At 37.5% G+C, this 15,886-nt stretch overlaps 1 protein-coding gene across 1 annotated transcript in view; it reads left to right on the top strand.

Annotated features, from left to right (window-relative positions):
- ZNF81 (zinc finger protein 81) overlaps positions 1–15,684 on the top strand; it is a 36,286-nt gene extending 20,602 nt beyond the window's left edge. Inside the window, 1 exon segment of the mRNA XM_072815724.1 lies at positions 4,973–15,684. Within this exon segment, the coding sequence (XP_072671825.1) occupies positions 4,973–6,681 (1,709 nt within the window). The 3' untranslated portion in view covers positions 6,682–15,684.
- The last annotated feature ends 202 nt before the right edge of the window (positions 15,685–15,886 follow it).

The following is a 15,886-nucleotide window of genomic DNA, read 5'->3' as shown; positions in this document are numbered from 1 at the left end:
AATGTATGGCTTTCCTGTATCCCAGCAATGCCACTCCTAGGCATTTACTTAAATGAATATATATGTCCACTAAAAGAAATGTACAGAATGTTCATATTGGCATTGGCATAATTGCGAAAAAATGCGAAACACCCCAAGTGTCCATCAGCAGGAGAATGGGTTAATATTGTGCTATTTTCTTATAATATGATAATACATGGCAATGAAAAAGAAAGAGCTACTGACACACACAAGAACTTGGATGAATCTCAGAAAAGTGTATTGAACGGAAAAGCCAGGTATACAGATGAATACTATATATATATATATATATATATATATATATATGTGAAGTTCAAGGACAAGCAAAACTAATCTATGGTGATAAATGATTAATGGCCTATGATCAGAGTGGTGATTATCTCTGAGAGTCAGTTATTGACTGGGAAAAGCTGCAAGGAACTTTGTGGGACAATTAAAATGTTTTATATTTTCATTTAGGTAGAGGTTACATGGATATATACATATTAAAAACTCATTGGTCTCTACAGTTAAGATCTGCATTTTACTATGTAGAAACTATACCTCAATTTAAAAAAAAAAACAAAACAAAGAATTTTTTATACACATCTTACAAGCCATTGAGATTTTTCCTTGGGGATATTTATATAGAAATGGTACTACTCGATCATTGAGATATACATGAAGTACACAAATATGCCCATTTCGTTACATCTATGGCAACACTTGGAATTATCCAGATTTCTTATTTTGTGGCCAATCTAATGAATGTGAAGTAGTATTGTTTCTTGTTCTTTCTAATATTGGTTATCCATTTGGGTTTCCCCTTCTGTGAATTGCTTGTTCCGATTATTTTGTCTTTTCTAACTATATCATTTTTTTCTTCTTGATTTGCACCTAATTTGCTCATTTCCTTTTCCATGGAGGCTTTACCCCCATTGAGATACCCCTGGTTATGGGTGCTGTTTACTATCTTCTGGGTATTTGTTCCTATAGTAATTAACTCAAAGGAGTCTTCCATTCTGAACACTTAAGCTTTTTATTTGTATTCTGATGACTTCTATATTGACACCACTAGTTGGTATATTATAAGTGGGTTCTAGTATGACATTTACCTGCATATTAGACAATTCTCATAGAATATTCTACTTTATTCATCCTTACTAGTATGTGAAAAATTGGCATCATCATTGCCCAAACCAGGAACCCTCATGTTCTAAATTCTGTCAGATTCTGCTGTTTTCTTGTTTGTTCCCTCTTAGTTATCTTCTCTAATTACTCTGCAATTCCTATTTTTTTTTAAAGAATACTATTCAGATGTACTCTCATCTTAATTCCTATTAGCACCACCCAAAAACAGATGTATATTTTCTTATGCTTGGATTATTCTGTTCCTAATGAGATTTGCAGATTCTATTCTTGTATCTACTTCATCTTAAATCCTCCTGCTATATTTCATTACCTAAAACATTGCCATTATCTTTGGCATCAGCTTAATAAAGTAAACTTACAATTACTCTGTATTATATAACACATGACCAGTGTGGCCATGTATTTCCATTTAAAGTTGTATCTGTTTGTGATCCTGGGGTCCTGGGATCAAGTCCTGAATCGGGCTCCCCACAGGGAGCCTACTTCTCCCTCTGCCTGTGTCTCTGCCTCTCTCTGTGTGTCTCTTATGAAAAAATAAATAAAATCTTTAAAAAATAATAAAAATAAATAAATAAAATTGTATCTGTACAGTTCCTTAATTCATGCTTTCCTCAAATTTTCACCTTGCCTTTAATGCCTACCATATATGAAGTTTATCTCTGCATCTAGGATCTTTATCTTGTGTTCTGCCTAAAGTAATAGACGCTTTAATTTTGTTTCATTTAAAGTTATCATCTATCCCATGGAATGGCAAATTCATTGCTCTTCTCCATTTCTCTTCCTCTATCTCTCAGATACTTCTGCCCCTAGTAATTTTGAAAGTCCCTGAAAACAAGAGCCTCTATCTTATTTTCATTATTTGAACACTAAGCATGAAGGAAATACTTAGCACTATTAACTAATTGAGTTTGTGGGGGATAAGATCTTAAGAGTTTTTTGCTATATTTCAGAGTGTTTTTAAAAACTTGACTGAGAGGTTTCAATTGGACATAGATTATAATTGGAAAGTAAAAATAATGAAAAGTCATACAAATATTAAAAAAACAAATATTAAAAGTTTACTGCTTGTGTATTGTGTTTCTATTATAACAGAAATCTATTAAAATGATTGGCAAAATGAATAGCACAGAAGGTGTCTGCTTTTGAAATTTAGGGGAAAAAAGTCTCAGTAGCAATATGATCAGATTAATTTTCAAAGTAAAAGACTCAAAAATGCTTAATGAAGCATGAATACCTTTTAAGGGGCACAAAAAAGGCACAAAAGAAAATGCTAAGCAGGCTAAATGGAGGAAGAGGGCATGAATGTGTCTTTTGATTTAAGAATAAACGGGACTTTTGGAGTGGTAAATAGAATGCAAGCTTGCACACACAGCTGTTATCTAGACTGTTGACTCTCCATTTATATACTGTTCATTGAATCTGTGGGCTCAGGAAAGGTGTAGAGGAGCTTATTTTTGCAGGAGCAGATTTTTCTTTGGCTCCCCGCCCCCCCCCCCCCCCCCCGCAGGAGCAGATTTTTTACAATGAAAATTGGTACTGGTGATCTAAACATTGTCTGATACATGAGGGGTTTAGAAGTTAACTTAATTATCCATAAGTTATACTTTCTCTATATATTTATAAGTTAAAGTGAAAAGCAGAACCACTTTTGAAGCCATGCCTAGGAATCCAGTTCTTAATATCTACAGAATAAATTAAAGCCAAGTGCATGAGAATAAAAATGCAACTTAAAAATAAGAGGATGAGATTTTGGATGGGATATGTATCTAGAATACAATATCAAAGTGACCAACAGGGGAAAACTGGATTTGATGACTCAGAACATTCTCACTATCTCACATCTCTTGCTAATGAAATAATGTGTAATTTCTCCACTTTAAAATTATCGAGAATCTAATACACCTCATGCATTATGCTGGTAATGGAAATAATCTGTGATCCCCACTCTGGATGAAAATAGTATATTAATTAAAACTTATTTGCAGTAATAAGGAGATTATAAGATGGTGACTTAAATGCTAAAGAATTTTACTTCTCTCTTATATAAAGTTTCTAATATCACAGCCTTTGGAACACTTCGTTGCTCATGTTTATTCCAGATTCTGGGTTCCTTCCATTAACATAACCCCACCATCTCTTTGGGGTTGTGTGTGTGTGTGTGTGTGTGTGTGTGTGTGTGTGTGTGGCATCTGCATATTTGTATCTGTGTTACTGCCAAATCCAGCAAGAAGGTAGAAGAGGGTGTAGAGAAAACATGCCTGCTGTCTCCATGCTCTGGCTTGAAAATGGCACCCATCATTTTCTCTCACATTCTGTTGATGATAACATTGTCATGTGGCCATACCAGTTTTCAGAGGAGGCTGAGAGATGTTATATGACTAGGCAGCTATATGCCTGGCTACTACTCTGTTAATACAAAAGGATGGTGGAACAGATTCTAGTGGACAGCTTTTAGTCTACCACAGATACCTTGTTTTTTCTCTGATTTCATGCTACTTTATTAAATATAAATATTTTCAGGTCCAAGAAAACAATTGTACCTAGATGGAGAGTTGGAGTATAAATAGCTATTTATTGTTTGTATAGGTCAGGATGGCTATGACTACAGTATTTTCCTATAGACATGAATAAATTAGTTTTTTCTTGGTTTTATTGAGATATAATTGACATATATCACTGTATACGTTTAAGGTGTACTCATAGTGGCTTAACTTAAATACATTGTGAAATGATTACCACAAGAAGCTTAGTTACAGGGACACCTGGGTGGCTAAGCTGTTGAGCCTCTGCCTTTGGCTCAGGGCGTGATCCCAGGTAATGGGATCAAGTCCCACATCAGGCTCCCCATGGGGAGCCTGCTTCTCCTTCTGCCTATGTCTCTGCTTCTCTCTGTGTGTCTCTCGTGAATAAATGAATAAAATCTTTTAAAAAAGGAGAAGCTTAGTTATAGTCCATCTCATAAAGATACCAAAAAAAGAAAAAGTGTTTTTTTCTTTGTAATGAGAACTTTTAGAATCTACTCTGTTAGCAAATTAAATTGGTTGTTTGATCGCATTAATTTGGTATTGCTGCTAACAAGTAAAAAGGAACAAGATTAATGAGGATTTAGAATCAAAGGCTAATGAGAACTTAGACTGAATCATCCCCTCCAAACCTACTCTCTCCACAGATATTCTCCCTCAAAACCTTTGTCTTTTTAATCTTCAGTCTATGTTATATCCAAGCCTCCAACCAAAATAGAACTAGATTGCTTATGTTGAACTCCAGCCTTCAACACTTAATAACTATGTTTTAGGGCAAATTATATAAATAATTATTCTGAGCTTCACTTTCCTTATCTATAATAGGTGGATTAATAATAGAAAATACCTCAAAGGGTCTTTGAAAGGATTGAGTGTGTGTGTGTGTGTGTGTATTAGAGTAATACCTGGAACATCATAAATGTTATGCAGGAACTTGGCACACTGTATGTGCTATATGTGTTTTTCTTGTCATCACTGAGGTCATCATCATCATATTTACCAGTTTCCCTGTATTCAATTTTGATTAGCTTATGTGTACCTTTTATTTTTTTTTTAATTTTTATTTATTTATGATAGTCACAGAGAGAGAGAGAGAGGCAGAGACACAGGCAGAGGGAGAAGCAGGCTCCATGCACCGGGAGCCCGATGTGGGACTCGATCCTGGGTCTCCAGGATCACGCCCTGGGCCAAAGGCAGGCGCCAAACCGCTGCGCCACCCAGGGATCCCCTTATGTGTACCTTTTAATCCTCTGTTATCTATTCTTTGTGTCAATTTTACTTTTTCTTTCTCTTTTTAGATGGGAGGTTTGGGATTAAGACCCCACAAAAAAGAATTTCTGGAAAAGCTTCATTTCATAATGAAATGGACGGTGAAGATACAAGAGACGATTCATTGTATTCCATTTTAGAAGAACTGTGGCAAGATTCTGAACAGATAGAAAGATATCAGGAAAAACAGAGTAAACCTCTGAGTCATTCTGCTTTCATCAATAAGAAAGTATTGAATACAGAGTGGGATTTTGAAAATAAGGACCATGGAAAATTTATTCATCCAAGCCCAAATCGTATTCCTTCACAGAAAAGACCCCAGAAATGTGACTCATTTGGAAAGAGTTTTAGGCATAATTTAGACTTACATATTCCTAGTAAAAACAATGCAACAAAGAACTTTGATAAAAATATGGGGCATGGTCACGTTTTCACACAGGGCTCTTCTTATACTAACCATGAAAATACTCGTACAGGAGTACAATTCTGTGAAAGTGATCAGTGTGGAAAAGTCCTCAGTCTCAAACAAGCATTCAGTCACAATCTGAAATTTCCTGTTGGGGAGAAGGCAAATATGTGTACTGATTTTGGGAAGATCTTCACCCAGAAGTCACACCTCTTTGCACCTCAGAGAATCCATACTATGGAAAAACCTCATGAACTTAGCAAATGTGTAAATGTGTTTACACAGAAGCCACTACTCAGTATATATCTGAGAGTTCATAGAGATGAAAAACTATATATATGTCCTGAATGTGGGAAGGCTTTCATCCAGAATTCAGAATTAATCATGCATAAGAAAACTCATACTAGAGAAAAACCCTATAAATGCAATGAATGTGGAAAATCATTTTTCCAGGTGTCCTCTCTACTTAGACATCAGACAACTCACACTGGAGAAAAACTCTATGAATGCAGTGAATGTGGGAAAGGCTTCTCCCTGAACTCAGCCCTCAATGTACATCAGAAAATTCACACTGGAGAGAGACACCACAAATGTGGTGAGTGTGGGAAAGCCTTTACCCAAAAATCAACGCTCAGGATGCATCAGAGAATTCATACAGGAGAGAGATCTTACATATGTACTGAATGTGGGCAGGCCTTCATCCAAAAAGCACACTTGATTGCCCATCAAAGAATTCATACTGGAGAGAAGCCTTATGAATGCAGTGACTGTGGGAAATCTTTCCCTTCTAAGTCACAACTCCAGATGCATAAGCGAATTCACACAGGAGAAAAACCCTATATATGCACTGAATGTGGGAAGGCCTTTACCAACAGGTCAAATCTCAATACTCACCAGAAATCTCATACTGGAGAAAAGTCTTACATATGTGCCGAATGTGGAAAGGCCTTCACTGACAGGTCAAATTTCAATAAACACCAAACAATTCATACTGGAGAGAAACCCTATGTTTGTGGTGATTGTGGGAGGGCCTTCATCCAGAAGTCAGAGTTAATTACACATCAGAGAATTCATACTACAGAGAAGCCTTATAAATGTCCTGAGTGTGAGAAATCTTTCTCCAAGAAACCACATCTCAAAGTACATCAGCGAATTCACACAGGAGAGAAACCATACATGTGTGCAGAATGTGGGAAGGCGTTCACTGACAGGTCAAATTTCAATAAACACCAGACAATCCATACTGGAGATAAACCCTATAAATGCAGTGACTGTGGAAAGGGCTTCACTCAGAAATCAGTTCTGAGTATGCATCGCAATATCCATGCATGAAAGTACCCGTTTCTTAAAAATGAGAAAGCCTTATCCCAGAAGTCAGGTCTTAGTGTATATTATAAAGTCCATCCAAGACAGATCCTATATGAATACACTGCATGATAAAAAGCATTCATCAGGCTCTCTTACCTGACATGAGAAAAATTATTCAAAAGAGATCCTCTCAAAATGCACAGAATAAAAGGGACTTTTCATATTTACATGCCTCACAAAAGATAATAGAACTCATACTGGAAAAAATGCTGTCAGTTTGATGCATTAGGAAAACCTTTCCTGTAGAAAGTATTATAAGGCAAATTGTTATCAAATTCTTTATAAATGGAGTGAGCAAAAGTATATAAATGACAGTCCTGTGTACTGTGTTATATTAAGCAATTTAAAGTGGCAACAAAATGAAAGAACAGAAGAATGTATTTGATGTGTAGACCAACTCTCAGTTCTGTAGGGTGTTTGTGGCAGAAGACATTGCACCACAGGAGGGATAATTGAATTGAAATTATTGTTTTGAATTTAATATAATTGTGTCTGTCAAATATCTTTCCACAGTTTTAAAGCCATTATGGTTTCATATATACACACACATCTACAAATACAATCTTACTTTAATACATAACTCTAATCCTATTATTCATACTGGTTTCCACAACATTGTTTATCTTTTTTTCATTGTGCTACAATGCAAAAGAGCCACAGACCTCTCCCAACCTTTTATGCATACCCCTTTGAAATGTTACTTTTTTTTCTTTTATTAAGAGGTAGAGCTCTCTCTATTCCTTGACCCTGAGCTTGGCCATGTGATTTGCTTTGGCCAATGTACATTAGCAAAGAGATTCAAGAAGCTGGAGAGAAGTGTGTCTTGAGGCTTGTCTTCCCTTGCTGCTCTTTCTGAGATCTTCATGTGAAGAAACTCAAGAGTGCTCTGCTGGAGGATGAGAAACCACATGTAAAAGAGATAAGCCAGCACAGATGAGGCCTCTTAGATCAACTTCCAGACATGAGAGTGAGACCGTCCTCAACCTCCAGCCCCAACCAAACTGGCCCACACCAAAAGAGCCATACCAGTTACCCCAGCCAACCTGGAGAATCATGACTTAAATAAAATGATAATTGTTTTAAGCTACTGCTTTGGGTAGTTTGTTGCACAGAAAATGCTAAGTAATACCTAAAAGTGTATACTTGTGTGTGTGGGGGGGTATTATACAAAACATAAGACATGTGGCATTAGCTTTGGGCCTGGGTGGCAGATGGAAACTGGAAACAATGAGGAAAACTGTTAAGAAAGGCTGGAAAAGATGGCAGCTCATGTTTTTTACTAAGGAAAGAATAGCAAAATAGTCACCATGCTCTGTGAGAAGATAGAGAATATACCAAATGAACTTGTGGATCTGGCTAAGGATATCTCCAACAGAATGTTGGAAATACCAATTTGCTTCTAAAAAGCCGCATATGGCAAGGTACCAAAGGAGAGATGAACTACAGAAATAACTGTACCATTTACAAGCAGAGAATTAAAAAGAAATACAAAAAAGCCAGGACTTGCTGGGTTGGAAAATAACTATTCCTCACACCCTCCAGTCTCTCCATTCATCAGAATATTCTCAAGGTGAAAAATGGTCTCAGGTTAGAGATCAAATCATGGATGCGGCTCTAAGACCCTTTGTTAAAATGTGTGAAATATTTAAGTTGGTGTTTGGGAGACTCTCTCAGCTAAACCAAATGGTTTCTAAAAACTTCATGACACTGTCTGTCCAGCACCCTGATACATTGCTGATGTAGAGAGGGGCCTGTCTTAAAAAGAATTGTTAATGTGGCATTTGGGGCATGGAGTAAATACAAATGAGATTCACAAACACCTATAAAGTTTCTAATAGAGTTTTACTACCTCCAAGTTGGACTTAAAGGAATTGAAACAGTCCAAAATGAAAAGCAGCCTTGGACTACCTTCTCTAACGTCTATGAACATGAAGCAAGCAGAGAAAGTTACTCAGCTGCCGTTTCTTATGGGAAAAGACAGATGTCTCAAAGAGAAAACCCAAGAACAATATATTAAAATGGACTGGGAAGCTGTTCCCAGATAGAACTGTGACCCAATCCAGAAACATCTGCCCCTGGAGTGGGCAGGGGAAACCTGACAACATTAGCTCTGTGGGATTTCAGAATTGTTATGGAACAGTGATTAACATGTGCCTCTTATTCTTCCCTTCTTTTAAATGAGGGTATCTACTGCAGTTCACCAATCCTTATGTCACCATTGTGTGTGTGTGTGTGTGTGTGTGTGTTGAATGTGTGTGTGGGGGGGTGGTGATAGTCATATAACTTGTCATTTAGCTCACAGGTCTCTGGATCAAGAAACTGAGAAATTACACCCAATTTCTGCTTCAGCCACATCTGAACCTTGATGCAGGTTCAGACTCGAGGTCCTGGATTTGAGCCTGATGCCAATTTGGGATGAGAAGTTTGGAGGTCTTGGAATGAGGGTGAACATATTTTTGCATGGTGTGGTAATATAAATAATTAATGACCAGAAAATAGATTGTGTTAGATAGAAAAATGTTACAAATTTCTACCATCCCTCTATGTGTGTCCCTTTTCAATCTTTATTTTGCTTTGTGTTTCAGTTGGAATAATTTCTGTTAACCTATCTTCAGGTTCATGGATTTTGACCCCTACCCTGTTCAATCTGTTTAACCCCTACTTCTGTTAGGTCTACTGATGAACCCATTAAAGGCATTCTTCATCTCAGTTATGTTTTGTTTATTTCTAGTACTCCATTTGACTCTTCAGGTTTTCATTTTTCTGATGAAATTCGCCATCTGTTCATACCTGTTGTTCACATTTCCCACCATCCTCCCTAACATATTAATCATTGTTAATTTAAATTCCCTATTTGATAGTACTAACAACTGGGTCAGCTGAGTCTGGATTTTTTTTATTATTCTGTCTCTTTACAGTGGACTGTTTTTTCTTTCTGTTTTGCATCTAATAATTTTTGGCCAAATTTCAGATGTTGTATGTAGGAGAGTAGAAACTGAGGTAAATAATATTTATTCCTGGACATAGTTATGACGGCTCTTCTTATAAATCATTAAGGAGGGAGGGGGTGAGTTCATCTAGTCAGAATTTGGTCTGGGTTTAGGTTTTGTTGCTGCTATGGTATCTTCATTGTACCATAGATGTCAAATTTCTCAAGTATTACCTTGGGCTTAGAGCAGGCAATGGTTTTCAAGATAATTTTTCTCAATATTCTTATACCACACTTGCCTTTAGGCCTTTCCTGTGTGCCTGCAACTCAGGGAAGATCTCTCTCTATGCCCTTGTCTCTCTCTTAGTAGTAGACTGCTGTTATTACTTGGTTCTTGGTGACCAGATGAGTAGGGGGTCAGGAGTTGTCCTGGGCCAACCTCACTTTTAGACAGGCCTTATATCCCTAGGTCTTCAGGGTGGGGGTTTTTCAGTGATCTTGCTCCTCCCCATTGGTATAAGGTCTTTAATGGTTTCAACTCAGGATGATTAACTGCCCTTCCCCCATGAATGGAAGTTGTTTTTTTTTCCTTTTCCCTTTTCTCTAGCCACAATGGATCTGCACCTGTGTCCTGGAGGCAACTGGGTTTACATCACTTCCCCCAGTGGCTTAAGGCTTTTGCTCTGTAAGGCAGTAGGGTCCCACTGGGGCTTTGTGCCATTTCTTTATCTGCAGCTGTCCCCTTGCAGGCCTACATCACTGAGAGAGGCTTTCTCCTGTCTCTTTCCCTACCCCTATTATTTCTTGTAAGCATCCAGTGGAGGTATGTAGAAAAGAGCCTGCAAGTGAAGGCCAACTACTCTTAGGTTTCCAGCTCTCAGGTGTTCTCTATTTTCGTACTATCTCACACTCAGCCTTTAGAACTTCATTAAACTTCATGCTGAAATCTTAATGCTGGTATAGTGGACCCATCTTCCTTCTTGCTTTGCCACAAGTGACCCAGTGACAACTTCCTGTTGAGGATTGAAGCAGTTGTCTTATGTATCAAGCTAATTGGTTGCTTTGTGATCATAGTTCTCTGATAAGTTCAAAAATTATGATTTTGTAGATTACCCATTTTTTTTATTACAAGAATGGGACCTATGCTCTTTCCAGATATCTACATCCTGGGCAGAAGCCAGGAATCTAGATTGTCTCCTTTAGACCACTAACATCAGAATATATGCTCCCCTTTCAATGTGACTCTTCTACTTCATCCATCAAGAGATAGAGTCCACTTCTCTAACCCTTAAAACTAGGTTTGGCCAGGGGCACCTGGGTGGCTCTGTCTGGTTTTTGTTTTTTGTTCCCTCCTCCCTTTTTTTTAGCCCCCGCTCTGTTAAGTGGCTGCCTTCAGCTTGGGTAATGATCTCAGGGTCTTGAGATCAAGCCCCTCATTGGGCTCCCTGCTCAGTGGGGAGTCTGCTTCCACCTCTTCCTCTGCTGCCCCCTGCTTGTGCTCTCTTGCTCGCACTCTTTGTCTCCCTCAAGTAAATAAATAAAATCCTAAAAAAAATACTGGGTTTGGCCATTTCTTTGGCCAATGGAACATTAGCAAATATGATACAAGCAGATCTTTGAGAAGTGCTTGCACATTGAGGTTTGCCCACTTTTGCTCCTCTTTGGAATCCTAAGGACAAGTGTGAAAAGGCCTGGGCTGTGCTATTAGATAATGGCAGACTTCATGGAGCAGTGATGGAATAGAGATGAACCATCCCAATTGAGGTTCCCTACACCAACCAGATTTTCATCTGCCAGACATGCAAATGAAGCTATACTAGCCATCCAACCCTGTTAAAGCCCATTGTGGTCAGTAGCATCTGAGATGACCCTGCATGATCCCCATTTCTTGGTATCCACACCCTTTGTATAATCCTCTTCTCAAGCTTGAGCTGGATTTGGTGAATTTGGTTCTAATAAATAGAATGAATTAATGAGATGTCACTTCCAAGGTTAGGTTACAGAGAAACTGTGGCATCCCTTTTGGGTACTCTCTCAGATGCCTCACCCTAGGGGAGGCCAGCTGCCATCTCATGAGGCAGATCTATGGAGAGACCCAAGTGAATAAGTTTGGTTGCATATCCTCCCAGTCTAGCCTTTGTATGAGACCATAGCCCTAAATAACAGCTTGGCTGCAACCTTATGAAGACCTTCAACCAGATACACCCTTCTGAACCTCACCTGAATTCCTGACCCACAGGAACTGTGAGAGAATAAATATTTGTTGTTTTAAGCTGCTAAATTTTAGGCAACTTGTTACATAGTAATAGATTAGTAACACACTGGCCTGGGCTAGAAAAGCTCTGCCTTCCATCCCACCCATCCCAGACAACTGGTAGAATCATGAATTAAGTATTGTTTGTTTTAAGTGCTAAATTTTGGGTGGCTTGTAACCCAGAAAAAGCTAACTAATATATTTATTATTTATTGAATTTCCTCCTCCACTATTCATCTCCAACAGATAACCAGTACTAATCAACTACTATGAACACTTTAATGTTTTAATCTGTGGTCTTAATTATATATATAGACATATATGTTCCCATGTTATAATCAGATAGAAGCTATATATGGATTGTTTTCTTCCTTGATTTTCTTTTTTTAAAGATTTTATTGGGATCCCTGGGTGGCACAGCGGTTTGGTGCCTGCCTTTGGCCCAGGGCGCAATCCTGGAGACCCGGGATCGAATCCCACGTCGGGCTCCCGGTGCATGGAGCCTGCTTCTCCCTCTGCCTGTGTCTCTGCCTCTCTCTCTCTCTCTCTCTCTCTCTCTCTCTCTCTCTGTGACTATCATAAAATAAATAAAAATTAAAAAAAATTAAAAAAATAAAAATAAAAAAGATTTTATTTATTCGTGAGAGACACAGAAAGAGGCAGAGACATAGGGCGAAAGAGAGGCAGGCTCCATGCAGGAAGCCCGTTGTGGGACTTGATCCCAGGACTCCAGGATCACACCCTGGGCCGAAGGCAGATGCTCAACCGCTGAGCCACCCAGATGTTCCTCTTCCTTGATTTTCAAATACAGGATCATGTCATACAACTGTTTCTGCATCTTGCTTTATTACTCAACAAGAATTTTGTTGCATGATAGTTCATAGGGATGGATATACAATAATTTATTCAACCTTTTTCTTATTAAGATTTATATACACACCTTTTTATTTTTAAACTTTTTTGTCACAAGGAGCAATGTTGTTAAAAATATGAAAAGGTAGTTTTCATAGTGGTTAGGTAGATGGGCCCAGGAACCAGTCTGCTAAGGTTTTAATCCTGGCTCTACTAGTTACTGGCAATGTTTCCTTAGGCAGTTTAGTTAACCTTTTTGTCCTAATTTCTTCAGCTGTAAAGGATGTTCGCAGTAGTACCTACCTCACAGATTTGACATGAGAAGTATATTAGCTCAAAACAATAGAAATTGCTTGGTCTCACAGTTACGGAGGCCAGAAGTCTGAAATCAGGGTGTTACAGGGCCAGATTCCCTCTGAAAGCTCTAGGAAATGAACTGTTCCATGCCTCTCTTCCAAATTTCTGGTAGCTCCAAGGCATTCCTTGGCAAGTAGATGCATTATTCTAATCAAATGGCAGGATCTGAGAGCTCGTCTGTGGTATCTTAGTCTCATCTAGTTACCTGAAGAAAATTTATTCGGTAACTGGAAACACAGGCCTAGGACCAAGGTTTGTGCTACCAACATTTGAGGACCAGGTTAAGAGGGATTCATCTATAGAGGATAATGGGAAGAAGCAGCCAGAGAGGTAAAACTTACAGGTGAGCAAGAGGCTCAAAGAAGATAGTGTTGGAAACACTATGGAAGCAATGTCACAGTGGAAGAATTGTCCAGACTGGAGATCAATTCATATGAAGATGGAAAACTGATTCCTGGAATTTGTAACAAGGAGTTCACTGTTAACTTTGATGAATATTATTTTCAAAGTTAATTTAACTAAAGAAAAAAAACTGAGCAAATCTGAAGAAATTGCTGAACTTAGTATTGTTACTTCACTTCAAAACTTTTTCGATAGAAAAATACTAGATCATTTGGGCTGTATTACTCTGTTGTCTGGGCGCATATCAAAGAAATGCATTTTCAAGAATTCTATTTGACTCCAGGTTAGAGTTGGCCAGAAGTAGAGATTGCATGAGATTTGAGAGTTCAAAGTGAAGGAGCAATCATTATTCTACAAGTTTAATGTTAGATACAGTGAAGGACAGATGCAGAGGTACCCAGAAAGTTTTAATTTTTCCTTACTCGCTTCCATTCAGTATTCAGCCCTTCTTTGTATCTCCCAACACTGTTGACCACAGTGGTCAGGCCAACCACCAGATGCTTGGCTGAGGCCCACAAAGGCAACAGTTTTTCACAGACTTCTCTATAAGCTCTCCCTTGACAGTCTCACTTCAGCAGCTGGATGTGCCTGGCTTCTCAGATTTGCCTGCAAGCTGGGATTTACCTATCCATGCCAGCATTTCAAAAGGGCTGGATTAGTGACTTCTCTAATCTTCCATCTCCCCTTTCTATACCTTTACTTTCTTAGCTATTCCCACAATTGTGCATGGTCGAATTTATATAAAAATTACTTATTCCATAATAATTATAGTGAATCCACTTCCTTGATTGAACCCTGATTGATAAATTACTTCCTTTTCCTGAAAATTTGGTAAATATTGCTCTTTTAAAATTGAGTGATGCCATTGAGAAGTCTTAGACTAATCTCTCTTTTTTTCTTGTACCTTTCTGCCATATAATTTTTTATGCTCGAAGTTAAGGATCTTTAGAGACATATGCCTTGGTCTTGATTTTTGTGAATTAATTTTAGTTACAATGAGCTGTTGCAATCATGATTCAAGCTTTTCATTTCAGTGAAGTTTTATAAACTTTTTTTCTGATGCATTTTTTTTCTGATCCAGTTTTCTTCAAGGGCATCAATTATTGCATATATAATATGTCTTTGTCATCTCCATCCATTTCATACCAGTCGAATTTCATTTCATATCGTTATTCTTTATAGTTATGAGTGATTGTCTCTGGCCTTGTGTTCAAATATAGTTCTCCATGAATCTCTCATGTTTCTTATTGTCTGGACATCAACAGACAGTGTGCTCAGATTTATTTATATCCCTGGGCAATAAAGATAGAGAATGTTTTTTTCCCTGGAGAAATTCCCAGAAAAGATTTGCCTACATTCCAGTACAATAAATTTAATGTTTCTCTCTTTGAAGAGGAGGATGGGCAATAAAACAATATAGCAATATTATTTTTCCCAAATTTTAATTACACAAATTCCTAATCATGTAGAAATACTAAGAGAACAGTACAGTGAACACACATATAAGTTTTACCTTGATTCAACAATGTATATGTACATTTTTCCTAAAAAATTGATGGTAAGTTTATAGACATAGCATTATACTCATAAATACTTGAGCATCCATTTCATAAAAATAAGGACATTCTCCCATATAACTGGATTATCATTATCAACCTAATTCTATGATATTTTTTAGCCAACCTATTTTCAAATTTCTCCCATTGTCCTCAAATGTATTTTCCAGCTTTACTGAGGTATAATTAGCACACAGTAAATAGATTTTGATGAGTTATGTCATATATATGCACCTTTAAAACCATCATTACAAAAGAATAATGAACATTGTCATTACCCCCAGAAGTTTCATTATGCCCCTTGTCATCCAACTATCCCTCCCTACACCCTTCCCCTATCCACAGGCAACCATTGATCTGTTTTCAGTCATAGATTAGTTTCAATTTCTACAATTTTGTATAAATGGAATCATACAATACGCACTCTTGTCTTCTTTCATTTAGCTAATTATTTTGTGATTTATTTGTGTTGCTATAGGTATCTATATTCATTTCCTTTTATTACTAAGTGGTATTTCATTGTATATATAATAACCAAATTTGTTTATCCATTCATGTGTTGATTAAAATGTATTGTTTCTATTACAAATAAAACTGATATGAACATTTATATGTAAGTCTTTGTGTGGACATAGCTTTCATTTATCTTGTATAAATATCTAGGAATGAATGATTTGGTCATATGGTGAGTGTATATTTAACTTTTTAAGAAACTGCTAAACTGTTTTCCAAAGTGGTGTACCAATTTTATATTCCCACCAGCAGTATGTAAGTGTTCCATTTGCTTCATATCTTTGCCCTCATTGGGTATGATTATTC

Source organism: Canis lupus, chromosome X (assembly GCF_048164855.1).
Source record: "Canis lupus baileyi chromosome X, mCanLup2.hap1, whole genome shotgun sequence".
In the NCBI taxonomy this organism is placed as follows: Eukaryota; Metazoa; Chordata; class Mammalia; order Carnivora; family Canidae; genus Canis; species Canis lupus.
The sequence above is the reverse complement of the archived record's forward strand: the minus strand, read 5'-3'. Positions and strand labels throughout refer to the sequence as shown.